Here is a 15,000-nt window from a genome sequence, read left to right as displayed (position 1 = left end):
TTGTAGCCTGCAAACAATTATGTTAACATTTTTGCTCTGTTAAGGTGGAGAAAACTGTCTGGGATTGGGAACTTATGAATGACATCAAGCCAATATGGCAGAGGCCTTCTAAAGAAGTTGAAGAAAATGAGTACAAAGAATTCTACAAGACTTTCTCCAAGGTATATAATTTTTTGTTCTCCTTCTACCAGGAATAGCATGCTTCTCAGCTGAATAATAGCTTGTTTTAAAAATTCTGTACAGCTTTTGGTTTTCTGTTTTTCTAGATTAGCAGTCTGAATTTCCTTTGTCATAACATAAGGATCAAGACTACCTTTTTTGTTAAATGATACAATGCAGCGTTTGTGCAGGCACATGTAGAAGTCTACAAAAAAGGTGCAGAAAGGGAGACTTTTATCCCACCATTATCTTGGCTGAACCAGTATTGGGAATGGTGAGGTAACTTGAATGGAGAGATCTGGCATTTTTCATTTAACTTGGTCTTGCATCATTATCAGGAGGCCGGTCTGTATATGTATGGTGCCTTAAGTTTCTCTGAATGTCCTTTGGTTCATGTACATCTTCCAACCCCACAGTTGTCTTCTGTGACTGACTGTTTTTTGTGACATTTGCCACTTGGCAGAGTCTGGCATCCATCTGTAAATTTTAAACAGTCTGCACACATGGAGAAGTGGATGTGTAGCCCTTGATGCCAGCAAATAGTACTTTAGGTGATTGGTGCAAGTGTCTTCTGAATTTCCTGCAGCTTTAACTTGTACCTGGAGCATACTTACTAAAGCTTTGCTCACCTGGATAGTCTTGGAGGCTTCAGGTTGTGTACACATGCCTGATTCATAACCGTTCATATCTGCAGCAGATACTGCATTGAGACAATGGAGATTCAAAAAAGGCATGATCTGCCCAGACCTTGCTGCTACTTGGAAAGGAAAGGAGGCAGACAGGATCAGAGTTGGACTGGACATGGGCATTATCGGGGGGGGGGGGTATTCTACAGTGTTTGAGGCTTGAGCACTGAGTTGAAGTGGTGACTTGAGGACCCACAAGTCAGATCAAAAGAACTGAATAGGATCTTACATTTATTCATAGGAGCAGGAACATAAACCAAGTTAGAGGTGGTGTAAAAATTTACTGACTGCTATTTCAGGAACCTAAAATTGTGGTAGGTGTTGTATGCTATACTATTATTGGACCTTAAAACTCTGCAGTTGATTACTGTGAAGGCATAGTATATCTAGCCCATTGTTATCGCAGTCACTGCTTTTGTAGGCAAGATTGAGCATACTCTGCAGACCCCTGTGAGTATTACAGCAGCATAAAAGGTTAGAGAATAAATGCACTGTGTAAATGTGGTGTATGTCAACTCCAGAATGTATTGGAATTTGAGCTTAACTTGGAATTTAATGAGCATGGGGCAGTGCTTTCTGGGAATAACTGATGCCCTTTCCATTAGCAAATTAATAAAATACAACAATAACTATACCACACACCATTTTAGTGTGTTTTTATATTTCTAGCATAATTGTATAGAGGTGTTAGTATAGCACATCTGTACTGCTCAGTTTTATTGGATGTATTTGTGCTAGTGGTGGTTGCTAGTGGTGGTTTAATGTTAGCTCTGTTTTGTGGACGAGAAGTAAAGATGTACAGAATTTCAGCTGTGTTGCTGACTGGTACTGGTGTATGATTCTTGGGGGGGCCCTCAACATTTTTGTGGTTTCTTTTGGTTTGGAAGCTTGTAGACCTAATCAAGAGAGATGCAGATGTTACACTGCTGCAGTCATTACACTTGGGTTATCCTGCCATCAGGCGGTTCCCCAGTCGGCCTGAGTTCCAAAGTCTTGGTCCGGCGTCTGTTGCTGTCGCCTCCTCCCTGACGTCAGTGCGACAGGGGGTCTATAAGATGTAGCAGACACCATTTTCTTCAGTCTTTCTTGCTGAGCGGTGCCCGACGCAAAAGCAGTTCGCAAGTGCCGGTCAGCAGACTCCTGAGATTTTCATTCCGAATCAAGAACCGAAGTCTTCTACAAAGCTAAGTACCCCATTGGGGAAACCTTTTCTTGCCCCAGACCGATGTCCGTAAAAGTTTAATAACTGTATTTCTTGTGGGAAGCAAATGCCTCCTAAGGATTTCCACTCCTATTGTATTACATGCCTAGGCCCAGACCACAACGTCGCTGGTTGTCAGTTTTGTGCTAGGTTTAACAAGCGCACTATTAAATGTCGGTTTGATTCTGCCCGACACGATTTGGCAGAAAATTCAATTGCACCATGCCGTCGGAACTTCGATGACCGGAATTAATAAAAAGTGCAAAGACAGGGACAGGCATCTGAGGCCCAAAACTGACTACTAGGCCTCTTCTAGGCCGGTCTCCGGTTTTCAGCGAGGTGCCTACGCAGCCCCTGACTACCGCTTCCACAGAACCACAGGCCGCCTCCAACTCCCACGTGGAGCTGGCTGGGCCTTTGCACACACTAGGTTTTCAGCCCACAGAAACTAACCCTTCAGAGGGAACCGAAGTAGCTGAGCAATCCACAGCTTCAGAGGGTGTTTTCAGACCTACCCAGTTAACCATTAAATCCTCTGCCAAGTCTAAGGCCCCCTTAAAAACAAAGAAACAGATGCAGCATTCTCCAGGACAGTTTTCCATGCCTAAGAAACAAATGCTCAAAATGGCCGAAGACCTAATCACCCTGATCAGGGGAACCCATCCCCCTCCTGATAAAAGGCCCAGACAGGGTGCAGACTATGAATCTTCCGACCAGGTGTCCATTTCTTCAGATTCATCCTCAGACCTAGGATACTCTGTTTACCCCCTTATGACGACTCTGATGCTGCCGAATCAATTCGATCAGCCTCTCTGCCTGAGGACTACTCCTTTGCATACCATGAGGGAGCATTTCCATTGGGAAGGCCAGGATTACTCTGAATCCAAGAAAAGGCTCAGACTTCCTTTTACTGCCTCACACAGACCCCTTGCTATTCTGCCAGTGTTAAATATTGTGGATGATGTGTACACTGAATCCAGCTTAAACCCGGACTCCTTACCTCAAGCCCCAGTTAAACCTGATAGATATTAAGTCCCTGACTCTCTCAAATGTCTGTATAAAAGCCCTGTTGCTGACCCTGAAACTATTTCTCAGGGACCCAAAGGGATTTAAGGCCTCATCAGCAAAAAACCCAGTTCCTCTGACCGAGATTCCAGAGCATTAGACAGATGGGGAAAGCAAGTGTGTCTGCAACTTTAGCAATGAGAGCCTTAAATTGCCAGTTTCACATGCTAAAATATCAGCAATTTTTGATATCTCTGTTGAAACAAAAGATGCTCCCAGATTCAGATCCTTCTAGTTTTAAATGCAGGACTTATTGCATGCAGCTGAACAAGTGGGAAAACCTACTTTCACAATGTGGATTTGATTCCTTAGAGGCCTCCTGTAGAGCAGCAGTTACAGGCTCTGTCATTAGAAGGCATGCTTGGTTAAAAACATAAGTTACCAGATCATGTTAAGGCAAAATTATTGGATGCACCTTTATACCGGGATGTGTTTGGAGTTAAGACAGAGGAGGTATTAAAGAAGATGGAGGATGAGGCAAAATCTATGCAAATGGTGAAGGATTTCTTACAGGTTCAGCCTCCTTGTTTTAGCAGAAATTGGCCAACAAAGAATTGGTCCTTTCCAGTCAGACAGACCTCAAAGTGGGCAGATACAGACGTACAAGAGGTAGAGGTCAAGCACAAGGTCCTTGCAGGTCTCAACAATGGGGTACACCAGGCCAGAAAGAAGGGGAAGACAGGCCACAACCTTATAAAAAGCAGCCTCCATGACTTCCCACTACAGCTGCCAAACTGCTCTCTTGGCAGCTCCCTTAGGAGGAAAACTTGGCACTTTTCTATCACAATTGGCATTGCATCACCAAAGACAAATAGGTTCTCAACATTGTATCTCAAGGTTACAGGTTCCACTTTCACACTCTGCCAAGGTTAAAAGGAATGCCAAATCTGCCACCAAATCAATGGGCAGAGGCTCAAAAACAAATTACAGCACTCATGGACATGAGAGCTATTCAAAAGGTACCACCACAGGAGCAAGGACAAAGATTTTACTCTTTTTTTCTGGTTCCCAGAAAGGACAAAGCCTGGAGACCCATTCTGGATCTTTCTTCTCTAAACGCTTACCTGGATGTTCTGAAATTCAAACTGACATTACAGCAGCTTCTTGCTGGGCAAGAAAGCTTGGCTCATGACTTTGGACCTCAAGGAGGCATACCTGCATGTCCCTATCAGAGAAAACTGCAGAAGATACCTCAGATTTCTAGCTGGTTTAATGCACTATCAATTCTCTGCACTGCCCTTTGTGAAGACTCTGGGCGCAGTAGATAAGCCAAAGTGCCTGGCACCAGTAATTGCTTTTTGCAGACAAAAAGGAATTCAAACTTATCCATACCTGGACGACTGATTCAAGCAGAGAGCAAGGACATTCTTATAAAGCATCTGGCTTCGTAGTTCCCTAGGGTACACACTAAAAGAAATCAAAACTATTGCCCTCACAACAGATAATATTCCTGGGTGCCAGCTTGAACACAACAGCCCAGATGGCTTATCTCACGCCAGACGAGCAAGGACAACTGACTCAATACTTTAATTGATGGCAACAAAGACTCAATTGATGGCAACAAAGACCCAACTCCCTGCAAGAAAAATTCTGCAGGCCTTGGGCAAAATGGTATCTTGCATACTACTAATTCCATATGCCAGACTGCATATGAGGAAACTACAATGGTACCTAAAGAGTGTATGGTCTCCACACCAAGTTTGGAAACGGTTATACCACTAATTCCTTGCAGGAGTTTCAGTGGTGGGCTCAAGCTTGTCACCTCAAGGGACAGCCTTTTACTCGACCCACAGCCAGGCAAACACTGACAACAGATGCATCGGATTACGCCTGGGGAGCACACATGGCAGGAAAATGTTTTCAGAGTGAGTGGCCCAAAGAGCAAAGGCATCTTCACATCAATCAGAGATGCTAGCTGTACAAAATGCACTTGTAGCTTTCAAGGACCTGCTACTAAAGACGGAACACCACAGTTATGTGGTACATAAACAAGGGGGCACACACTCCTACCCCCTCTGCAGACAAGCCATGACCTTGTGGAACACAGCTCTAGACTACCAAGTTCATCTGCAAGCAAAATTCCTGCCAGGAGAGAAAAACACACTGGCAGACTACCTAAGCAGAAACATCATGGATCCGCACGAATGGGAATTGAATCCACAAATATTCAGAATAACACAAAAATGGTGGAGCCCAGACATCGGTTTGCATCCCCAATGAACTGCCAGCTACAGAAATTCTGCACAAGGAGTTACATCCACAAGCATGGAAAGGGGATGCCCTCTCATTCAGCTGGAAAAACCTGCAAGTATACGCTTTCCCTCCTTTACCTCTCCTTCCAAAGGTACTCATAAAAGCCAGGCAAGAGCCAACGATGATCCTGACTGCACCAGACTGGCCACCCCAGCACTGGTACCCAATCTTTAAGAACTTGGCACAAGAACCACCCTGGATTTTGCCTCAAATCCCACATTTGCTGACACAGCACAACTATTTGATACTTCACAGCCAGCTAAAGACCTTTAAACCTAGCTGCATGGAAAATTCCTTGGTCAAGCAAACAATGCCTCTTTCTAAAGCCGTTATGGATGTCATTCTGGAGGCCAGAAGGCCTAGCACCAGGAAAGCTTACTCTGGTAAATGGAAGAGATTCTGTGCCTGGAACCAAGCTCACAGCCTTGACCCTCTTGCCCCAAAACATTTCTCATACTTTCAATATTTAACTGAGATGCTGGCCAAGGGCCTCTCCTTCTCATCCATAAAGATCACGCCTCAGCCATTTCTGCTCATTACAACACGGATCCACCAATTTTTTCTAATCCTTTGCTCAAACAGTACCTCAGAGGGGCCAAAAACATAAGACCTCCCCGTAGAGCACCTACCCCAACTTGGGACCTCAACTTTGTTTTGGAAAAATGTAACTTTACCTCCCTTTGAGCCAGCTAACACAGTAGAATTAAAATACATCTCTTGGGAAAACTGCTCTGCTACTGGCAATAACATCAGCACCAAGAGTTTCAGAATTACTGGCACTAATGGCAGTGGACCCTTTCCTCATTTTCCACCAGGACATGGTGTCTAAGAACTAACCCTATGTTTATGCCAAAGGTGGTATCAAGTGTGGCTCTAAACCAAACTATTCATTTGCAAACTTTTTTATCCAAAACCACAGAAAGGGGAGAGACTACTACATTCTTTGGACATTCACAGGCAGTTACGCTTCTACTTGGACAAAGCCAAAGCTTTCAGAAAAACTGAGCAGTTATTGGTAGCATATGCTGCAGGAGCACAGGGAAAAGCCATTCCTATCTCAAAATGGATAGGACATTGCATACGTTTCTGCTATACTCACCGTGGAAAACCTGTACGTAGCAGCATTAGATCTCACTCCACCAGAGCAACAGCCACTTCAACTGCCTACCTCAGAGGAGTACCTACCAAGGAGATTTTGGAAGCAGCAACATGGAGTTCTGTGCATACCTTCACCAAGCATTACCATTTGCCTTTATACTCCAAATCCAGAGCTGGCTTTGCCACTGCTGTGCTGTAGGGCCTTATAGCCACCCCCTAATGCCTTATAGAACCAGCCTCCCTGCCTTAGCTTTGGGATTCCACCCAAGTGTAATGACTGTAGTGTAACACGATGAACATAGTACAGTTTTGTACCTACCATAAATGTAGATGTTAGTGTAAACACTGCTGCAGTCCAGGTTACCCTCCCTCCTTCCCCTCTTACTTGCTGGTACGTACCTATGCCTTCTACCCTTTACTATCTATGGGGAGTCTTCTTTACTACCTATGGGGAGTATTTGCTGGTAACTGAAAGTTGTTTGCTTTTCTTGTGTGTGTTAGCAATTTGAATTGCCTACCTGTTTGGGGGCTCCTGACATCTAGGGCAAGAAAAACTGAAGAAAATGGTGTCTGCTGCATCTTGTATACCCCTGTCGCACTGACGTCAGGGAGGAGGCAACAGCATCCGACGCTGGACCAAGACTTTGGAACTCAGGCCGACTGGGGAACCGCCTGACGGCAGGATAACCCAAGTATAGTGACTGCAGCAGTATTTACACTCTAACGTCTACATTTATGGTAGGTACAAAACTGTACGAATGTGGCTTGTCTTTTGTGGTCCCCTCTGCTAACCCACAATTTCTTCCACAAAGTCCTGCCCCCTTGATGTCTTATCTGGAATATTGTTGCACTGTCCCAAAGGGCTAATGCATTTTAAATTGAGACCTTATAAGCACTGTAGGATCTTTTTGTACTAGACTGCAGCTCATGTTGCCATGAAGCAAAGTAGTTTTCAGAATTTAACAACCCAAAAAGAAAGCTCCAAACTCTGTCGCTAAATTCCGCTCAAAAATAAAGTCCAGCTTGGTACTATATAGAATATAGTTATTTAAGCCAGTAAAAACGTTCGCTTTTCGTCGGAAACTCCGTCCAACTTCCTCAGAACACACAGAAAACAAGCAAAACAGTGTCTCTTCCCTTTCATTTAAATTATCCCCTAATTAAAAACTGATCACATGATTGATATCAATTTAGCTTAAAGCCACAACATGGATTTAAAAAAAAAAAAAATTAAAAATATGAAATTTCCATACAGTGCCGATGGTGTTATCATATAAATTGCAGTATGTTGAATATAAATGTAAAACCAGTAGGTAACATTCCTCAAAAAAAATTACTATGCTCGCAGTTAAACTTGATAAGTGGACCTAAATCTAATGTTAAACAATTGAAATTCTACTCCATTAGACACCACCAGCTCAGCAGCCCCAACAGTCCCATATGTACAGTGTACTGCCATCCATCTCAAGTACAAACATATTCAAACTGCATCCATTGGGTTGAAAGGACCATAAGCTCCTTGCAGTAACTGAAATTCCCCTTTGGCTGGTTCCAGCACAAGATGAGAGGACGTGCAGGCTGAACTGTGTGTCCGAAATCAAGATCAGAAGAAACTGGGGAAAAAACATCGCAACCCCCCCTGTTTTAAAGCCCTAAAGATAATTAAATGTGTACCTTAACTACCTTATATTACCCTTTGGCTTAGACTGCATAGCTTGCAATATAGTCTCTGGACATGTGTATATATAAATGTGTCCGTACAACACACAATGCAACACAAGTCGAAGTAGACCCCAGTCATACTTGAAAATGAAATATATAATTATTATATCCATACCCAATATGTCCTGTCAGACCAAGTCTTCCTGCCATGTGTCCTAAGATGGAAGTAAACAAACTTGTATTTTCCAACGTGCGAGATGAGACCCACACTGCAAGCCCCATGCTGACAGGACAACTAAAAGTCAGATCCACAACTGGATCAGTGCGGATCGGACAAAACTCCAGCCTCAAATCTGGGCTATATTAAAATCATATCCATTCTCCCCAATGCCAGTCGAAACTGGACAAAAGGAAATACTGTCATATCTTTGAACCTAAAAAAAAAAATTTGAAGCAGTATAATAAAATATTTGAAGGATAAATATTAGCAGAAATGAAAATTGATGAAAATTAATGGGGACTAATGAAAAATATAATTTCATTTGGATCCCCACACAACTGAAATGACACTCGGCAAATATAATCATATACTGTGTGTAGGAGACATACTGCTTAGCTATATACATTGACTAACTTGTATTATCTATTATCCCATTAAGAGTACAAAGCTCACAATATAGTCTCCAAACATGTATGAACAAATTGCAGAAATTAAAAATTAATTGGTAGAAATTAATGGGTAACTAATGAAAATAATTTCAGTTAGTCCCCACACAACTGCAGAAATAACTTGGCTAATGTAATCCTAAACTATAAATAAACATACTGCAAAAGGTGTTAAACCAAAACGTATAAAATTCCAAGTAAGATTCCACAGAGAAGAACGTCTATGAATGACATCAAAGGGGATCTAAACCAGTTATGACATAAAAAACAAAGAATAGACTATCCTAGCTTGAACACATCAGGAAATGATTTGTGAGACTGTTTTTACTGGCTTAAATAAATAGCTATATTCTATATTTTACCAAGCTGGACTTTATATATATTTTTGCGAGTGGAATTTCGCGACAGAGTTTGGAGCGTTCTTTTTGGGTTATTAATTTTGTTTTTTACTTTTCCTTTAGTCAGTTTTCAGAATTTAACAGGTGAACAAGATGAAGATCTGGCTTTATTGGAAAACACGTGGTTTAGTTTCAGTATTATATAAAACTGAAAGACAAATGGTCCATGGGGCTTAACACCCCCCCCTTACTTTCAAGTAAAGTATTAGTTGTACTGTGTGTCAAGCCCTCTTGGAATGTCTAGTATAGATATGATGGAAGTAGTCTGGAGTAATTATTAGAAACTACAGTAAAATGATACATAATACTAGTGTAGTCTGTTTATGCATTCCTAGTAATCCAGCATAATTCTTAAGTAAAGATCCAGGAATGCCTAACCAATTTTGTTTTGTTTAGGATTATGAAGAACCAATGACTTACATACACTTCACTGCTGAAGGAGAAGTGACGTTCAAGTCTATTCTGTTTGTACCAGCCAATGCTCCACGAGGTCTTTTTGATGAATATGGTACCAAGAGAAATGACTTCATAAAGGTATGATATTGGAGTAGCTGAATACATTTGTGCTAATCTTGAGATTTACTGCTCTGTACACTTAACTGCTTTCCCACTTTCTTTGTCAGTTGTATGTGCGCAGGGTGTTTATTACAGATGACTTCCATGATATGATGCCAAAATATCTGAACTTCGTCAAAGGAGTTGTTGATTCTGATGATCTTCCATTGAATGTTTCACGTGAAACGCTGCAGCAGCACAAACTACTGAAGGTATGTATTTTTTGTCTAGGTTTTTACGATTTTTCTTAGTTGGGGAAATGCTACTTGTATTGGATTGGATGACCTTGTCGGCAGGGCTGCAGTAGTTTAAATTCCTTTTTTTAACTTTGTAATTCTTGCACTGTTAAGTTGCTACCCAGGCCACAAGAGTCAACTAAGTGGTAGATGGCCTGCTTAGAAACGAAAAATGCAAAGAGGGAATGAGGAACAAAAGCACATAACTATTGGAACCTGACTTGAGCTTATTACTGCCTTGGTGATAAGTGGACCTGATTTTGATCCTTGTTGCTGGAACAAGAGCAAGGTGCTGTCTAAAGGTCTGGCAGTGCTTTTATTTTTTCCAGCTACCCTGCCATTATTTTTTCCAGCTACCCTGCCAGAGTCTCCTTTGCACTGCATCCAAGTATAAATATTTCATCCCCTGGGGGTGGGAGCTTCTACTGAAAACTAAGACGGATTGTACTTTTCTGAACTTAGCTTGTGGAATATAATTCACAAAAGTTATTCCATTGACCTGATTGGCTTGTCACAAACCACCCTACATTTTTATTTACAGTACACATGGAAATGCATCCATACATGTGCATGAGTCTGTTGAACAGAGGGTTTGTTAAAGTGGGATTGATCAGCACTAGCTGGTTAACGTGTGTGTGTGTGTGTGTGTGTGTGTGTGTGTGTGTGTGTGTGTGTGTGTGTGTGTGTGTGTGTGTGTGGTTTTTAAATACACTGGTACTTTCCAGTGTACAACAAGCTACAGTTGCAAACTTTGAGTTGGTCAATTAATGGCATTTTATAGGCAGAGCATTTCAGTATTCATAGGTTGGTACGTACTCTTATCAGCCCTAGGGCCTAATACAAGCCTAGCCATAGAAATTCCCTGGATATTTCTTCCCACAATATTTACTTCCCTGGACTCCTGTCTAGCAGGGCTACTAACATGATCCCTGGGATGTATTTCCCATCTCCCATCCACTCAAGATTCCTTTTGAAGAGCTCCAAGAAGGCGCTCTGCTTGACATGTATTCCAGAGTATGGGGAGTCTCTGGATCAGGAACCTAGCCTGCCAGCATATTTTGTTCATTGTGATGACAAGGTTTAGATCCCTGGAGTGTGTGGAGTGTGTGGCTCGAAGGGATTGGGATTTCTTTAAGTGGAGCATGTCTTAACAGCTCAGGGTTTGACATGGCCTTATATGTTGAGCAGAGATCGCCCCTGAGTAGACAGTATGCCAGAGTATAGCTGAAGTGTTTTTTTTTTTTTTTTGACTGTTAGTATAGGTCATCTGCGTTAGGCCTGTGATTCTTAGTGAGATATTTCTGTGGCCTTTCCAGCTGTTGCAGATGTCCTGTGAGGTACATAACAAACTGGGAATTGCACTCTATAATGGGTCTTATGAGGGATGAGTACAGTTGGACAATTACCTCCTTTTTTTTTTTCTTTATGAAAAGCCGTTGATGTGTGCCACATAGAAGGATTTCCTGACTGCTGTGGCAATGTAGTTATCGAAGGTGAGACCACTGTCCACCTGTGTCCCTAAGTCTTGTCATCACACTTCCTAATTGCCACCTATGTGGTAATTCATGGATACATTTTTTTTTTTTTTTTCCTCCCCCAAAAGGGGATAACTATACATTTGTTTCTGTTAAGGCCCTTTTGTAGAATATCCACATCCTTTGGGGATTCAGTAATGGCTCCCAGTTTGCATTCATCTGCGAACTTTGTTAGCCAAAGTACCTTAGTGTTGGTTTGTACTACCGAGAAGTAAATGCCAAACAAGAGCGGTTCCAGGACTGAACCCTGAGGTACTCCACTTGTCTGGAGCTGGATTTGGAGTCTACTGCTTTTACAGTCTGGGTTCTGTCAGTAAGCCAGTTGGCAACCCATCGAGTGACATGGGGATTTATGCCCAGTTTGATCTATGATTTCAGAGTGGGGGATGGTGTTGAAGGCCTTGGCGAGGTCCAGATAGGCTGTATGGACCACCTTGCCCTCGTCCACAGCTCTGGAGATCTAAGTCGGTCAGGTTCAGGAGACTAGATCGGCCTTTCACAAACCCAAACTGGGTGGGGTCCAGTGTTTTGGGAAGGTTGCCAGTGTCCTTTTTTTAGAAGTTCATGATTGTGTTCCATACCCTTGCAGATCAGACTGATGGGACGGTAGTTCCCGGGATCCAAGGTGGATCCCCCCCCCCCCCCTTGTGGAGTGGGAAAACTGTAGCTGTGCATTACTCGGTGGGCACGAAGCCTGAGGTGAGGCTATGATTAAACATGACACTTGGTGAGGTGCCAGTTCATTTTGTAGTTCATGTAGTACACAGCCCAGGATGTCCTCATGATCAATTCTCTTCCTCTCAAGTTAAAACTGGTCAGTTGTTTGACGGGCTAAAGGTAACTACCATTAAATATTAATGCGTTCCTAGCTAATGTTATGTTCAATAACCTCCTTGCGTTGAGGATGGGGTGACACTCTGCATTGTTAACAAGAATAATGCCCCACATAAGGAATTGCCAAGACTGTGTAGGAGCAGCATTTAGAATGTGGTTGGAAGTTTTATTGTGGCCTCTTGAAGTTTCTTCATTTACGAGTGAAACGTTACTGTGGTAGGGTCTAGATAAGTGCAAAACTTATTTATTCATAAGCATTTTCAGTTTTTATAGCATCAACACTTTTTGGAGAGGGGTAGCAGCTTTTCAATTAAGCTTGCAAATTTGACAAGTTACCTTCTGTTTAAACCACCATAATGCAAGTCTGCATTGGCTGTAATTTGTACTGTGTTCTGTCACCAATTTGTACTGTGTTCTCACACTCCTGCAGGTTATCAAGAAAAAGCTTGTCCGCAAGACCCTTGATATGATCAAGAAGCTGTCTGATGAAGCCTACACTGAGAAGTTCTGGAAGGAGTTTGGTACAAATATCAAGCTGGGTGTGATTGAAGACCACTCCAACCGTACACGTCTTGCTAAACTTTTGCGTTTCCAGACTTCGCATCACCAAACTGAGCTTAGCAGCTTGGAGCAGTATGTGGAGAGAATGAAGGAGGGGCAAGATAAAGTTTATTTCATGGCTGGTCCCAGCAGGAAGGAGGTATGGTTTTGTTCTCATTTGCATTTTGCTTGCAGGCTATATTTGCTCTGAATTGGGGTAGAAGGAATTGTCTTCACAGTCCACAGATAAAGGTATTTAAATGGCTGGTGGCTATTCTATATACAGAGTTGCTTCCTTTTGTGCAACTCTGGAGGAGTGAAATGAATGTCATGGCTCACTTTATGCAAGGCAAGCCAATAATGATGATTTTACAGTTGACCAGTAAGGAAATTTTCAACCTTGAAGAGAAAAGGAGGGTACTGCACAAATGCAGGCTAGGGAAGGAAGGCTATGTGGTCTGCTAGGTGCCCACCTATCTGCTACATTAAAACAGCTACACAGCATAGGGGGTCATAATCTTGACTGTTCCCAGGATAATGACTTTCAGCTTGCTGTCTGGATGTTTAAGACTATTGGAGGGGCCAAGGAGTGAAAATCTGAATTTTACTGTGCTTGGCACTTGAAGGGGGTGGGGTGTCGGGGAGAATATATTGGAATGGAATGCATAACACTTTCCAGCAGTGCATACTGTGGTTATGCCTTCTTAAAACGTACTGCTTTCTCTCTTGGGACAGGTTCAAAAATTCTGTTTTAATTTATTGTCCTTTGTTTTCATTTTTTTTTTTTTTTAATTTTGGTGGGATATTTGGCAGTGAATAGCTTTAAATGTGTTTGTCTGGTTTTGTGGGCATAGTGACAGCATGGTAGATTGAAGAAACTACTCCATGACAAAAAGCTAATGATATTACATTTTGGTTGTCAGGCAAGTGCACAGTATTCTAATGACTAGTTTCTTACTAGGCTTTAGTCTAAAACACTAATTGGAAATGGACATTTTCAACTTTCTTTGACAAGGGTTGTCTAAGATACCTTTTTATTAAATTGATTATGATTTATCTTTGCATTTTCCTCATTAAATGAGGAGCTGGATTTTTAATGTGCTTTCTAGTAAGTGAATGATTTGTGTTCTGTTTATACACATGCTACAGTTAAATAACGTAGCAGATGGTTTCATTACACTTACTGATTTTGTGAATGCCCCTTTTAAGAGTTTTTTTTTTTTTTTTTTAATTTTAGAAGTGGTGGTCCTATAGCTGCAGCTTGCATAAGTGGAGTTGTAAAGGTTTTAAGGGGGGGATAGTTCCCTTTCTCCGGCAGACAGATGTCCATCGGGGAAAGATAAGTGTAGTCCAGATCTGAACTCATTCTGTCTGTTTTTAAAACTCTGGTCCAGCAGGCATGTAATTTATAATTTGATTCTGAATTACTGCTTTAAATTCTTGTAGACATTGATGCAGGTAAACAGACCATGGCAGAATTTGTTTTCATGCATTAGAATTGTATGTAATTATCCTGCATGTATTGTTCCACAAATTCCACTTAATAGTTTTATGCCTTTTTATCTAAAGATCCTGTCTCGATTTCCAGTTGGTTAGATTTCCACTTACTAGTAATTGCTTTTTTGGCAGCCCATGTCAGTGCAATTCAGATTTGTATCCCACTTCAAAAGAATCTCCGTTACAACCATTTGTTCTCCTAACAACTCTGGCAATGTACTCTGTAGGGAATTGCTGAAATTCTGTTAACTTGTCACACTCCAAAAAAATTTCTTTACCTTTTGTCCCATCATGTCTTCAGCACTTCCTGTCTACCTGAGGAAACCTTGTGATGTCTGCTTAGGTTGTAAAATTATAAGTAACACTCACCTTCTAGACTTTCTTTGGAGCCATGTAGATGTATTTTCATTCTTTGCCAGTTCTCTTTCCAATCCTTTCTCACTTACTCTAATATAATAAAATTCTGTATGGTAACAATATAGTCAGTATTTTACTATTAGTTCTCTGTTCTAGACAAAAAAAACTACCAGAGCTGGTGTTTCACTCAACTTTATCCCTTTCTTTGCTTATAATATAGCCTTCCATACATGGAATGTAGCAGACCCGCTGCTTTCA

At 41.8% G+C, this 15,000-nt stretch overlaps 1 protein-coding gene across 1 annotated transcript in view; it reads left to right on the top strand.

Annotated features, from left to right (window-relative positions):
* Positions 1-15,000, top strand: part of HSP90B1 (heat shock protein 90 beta family member 1) — a 146,299-nt gene that overhangs the window by 64,155 nt on the left and 67,144 nt on the right. Inside the window, exons 8-11 of the mRNA XM_044087846.1 lie at positions 45-161; positions 9,585-9,722; positions 9,812-9,955; positions 12,779-13,048. Coding sequence (XP_043943781.1) covers positions 45-161; positions 9,585-9,722; positions 9,812-9,955; positions 12,779-13,048 — 669 coding nt within the window. The remainder of the gene's footprint in view (positions 1-44; positions 162-9,584; positions 9,723-9,811; positions 9,956-12,778; positions 13,049-15,000) is intronic.

The sequence above is a fragment of the Protopterus annectens genome, chromosome 11.part0 (assembly GCF_019279795.1).
Source record: "Protopterus annectens isolate FY-2018-M chromosome 11.part0, PAN1.0, whole genome shotgun sequence".
Taxonomy (NCBI): domain Eukaryota; kingdom Metazoa; phylum Chordata; order Ceratodontiformes; family Protopteridae; genus Protopterus; species Protopterus annectens.
The sequence above is the reverse complement of the archived record's forward strand: the minus strand, read 5'-3'. Positions and strand labels throughout refer to the sequence as shown.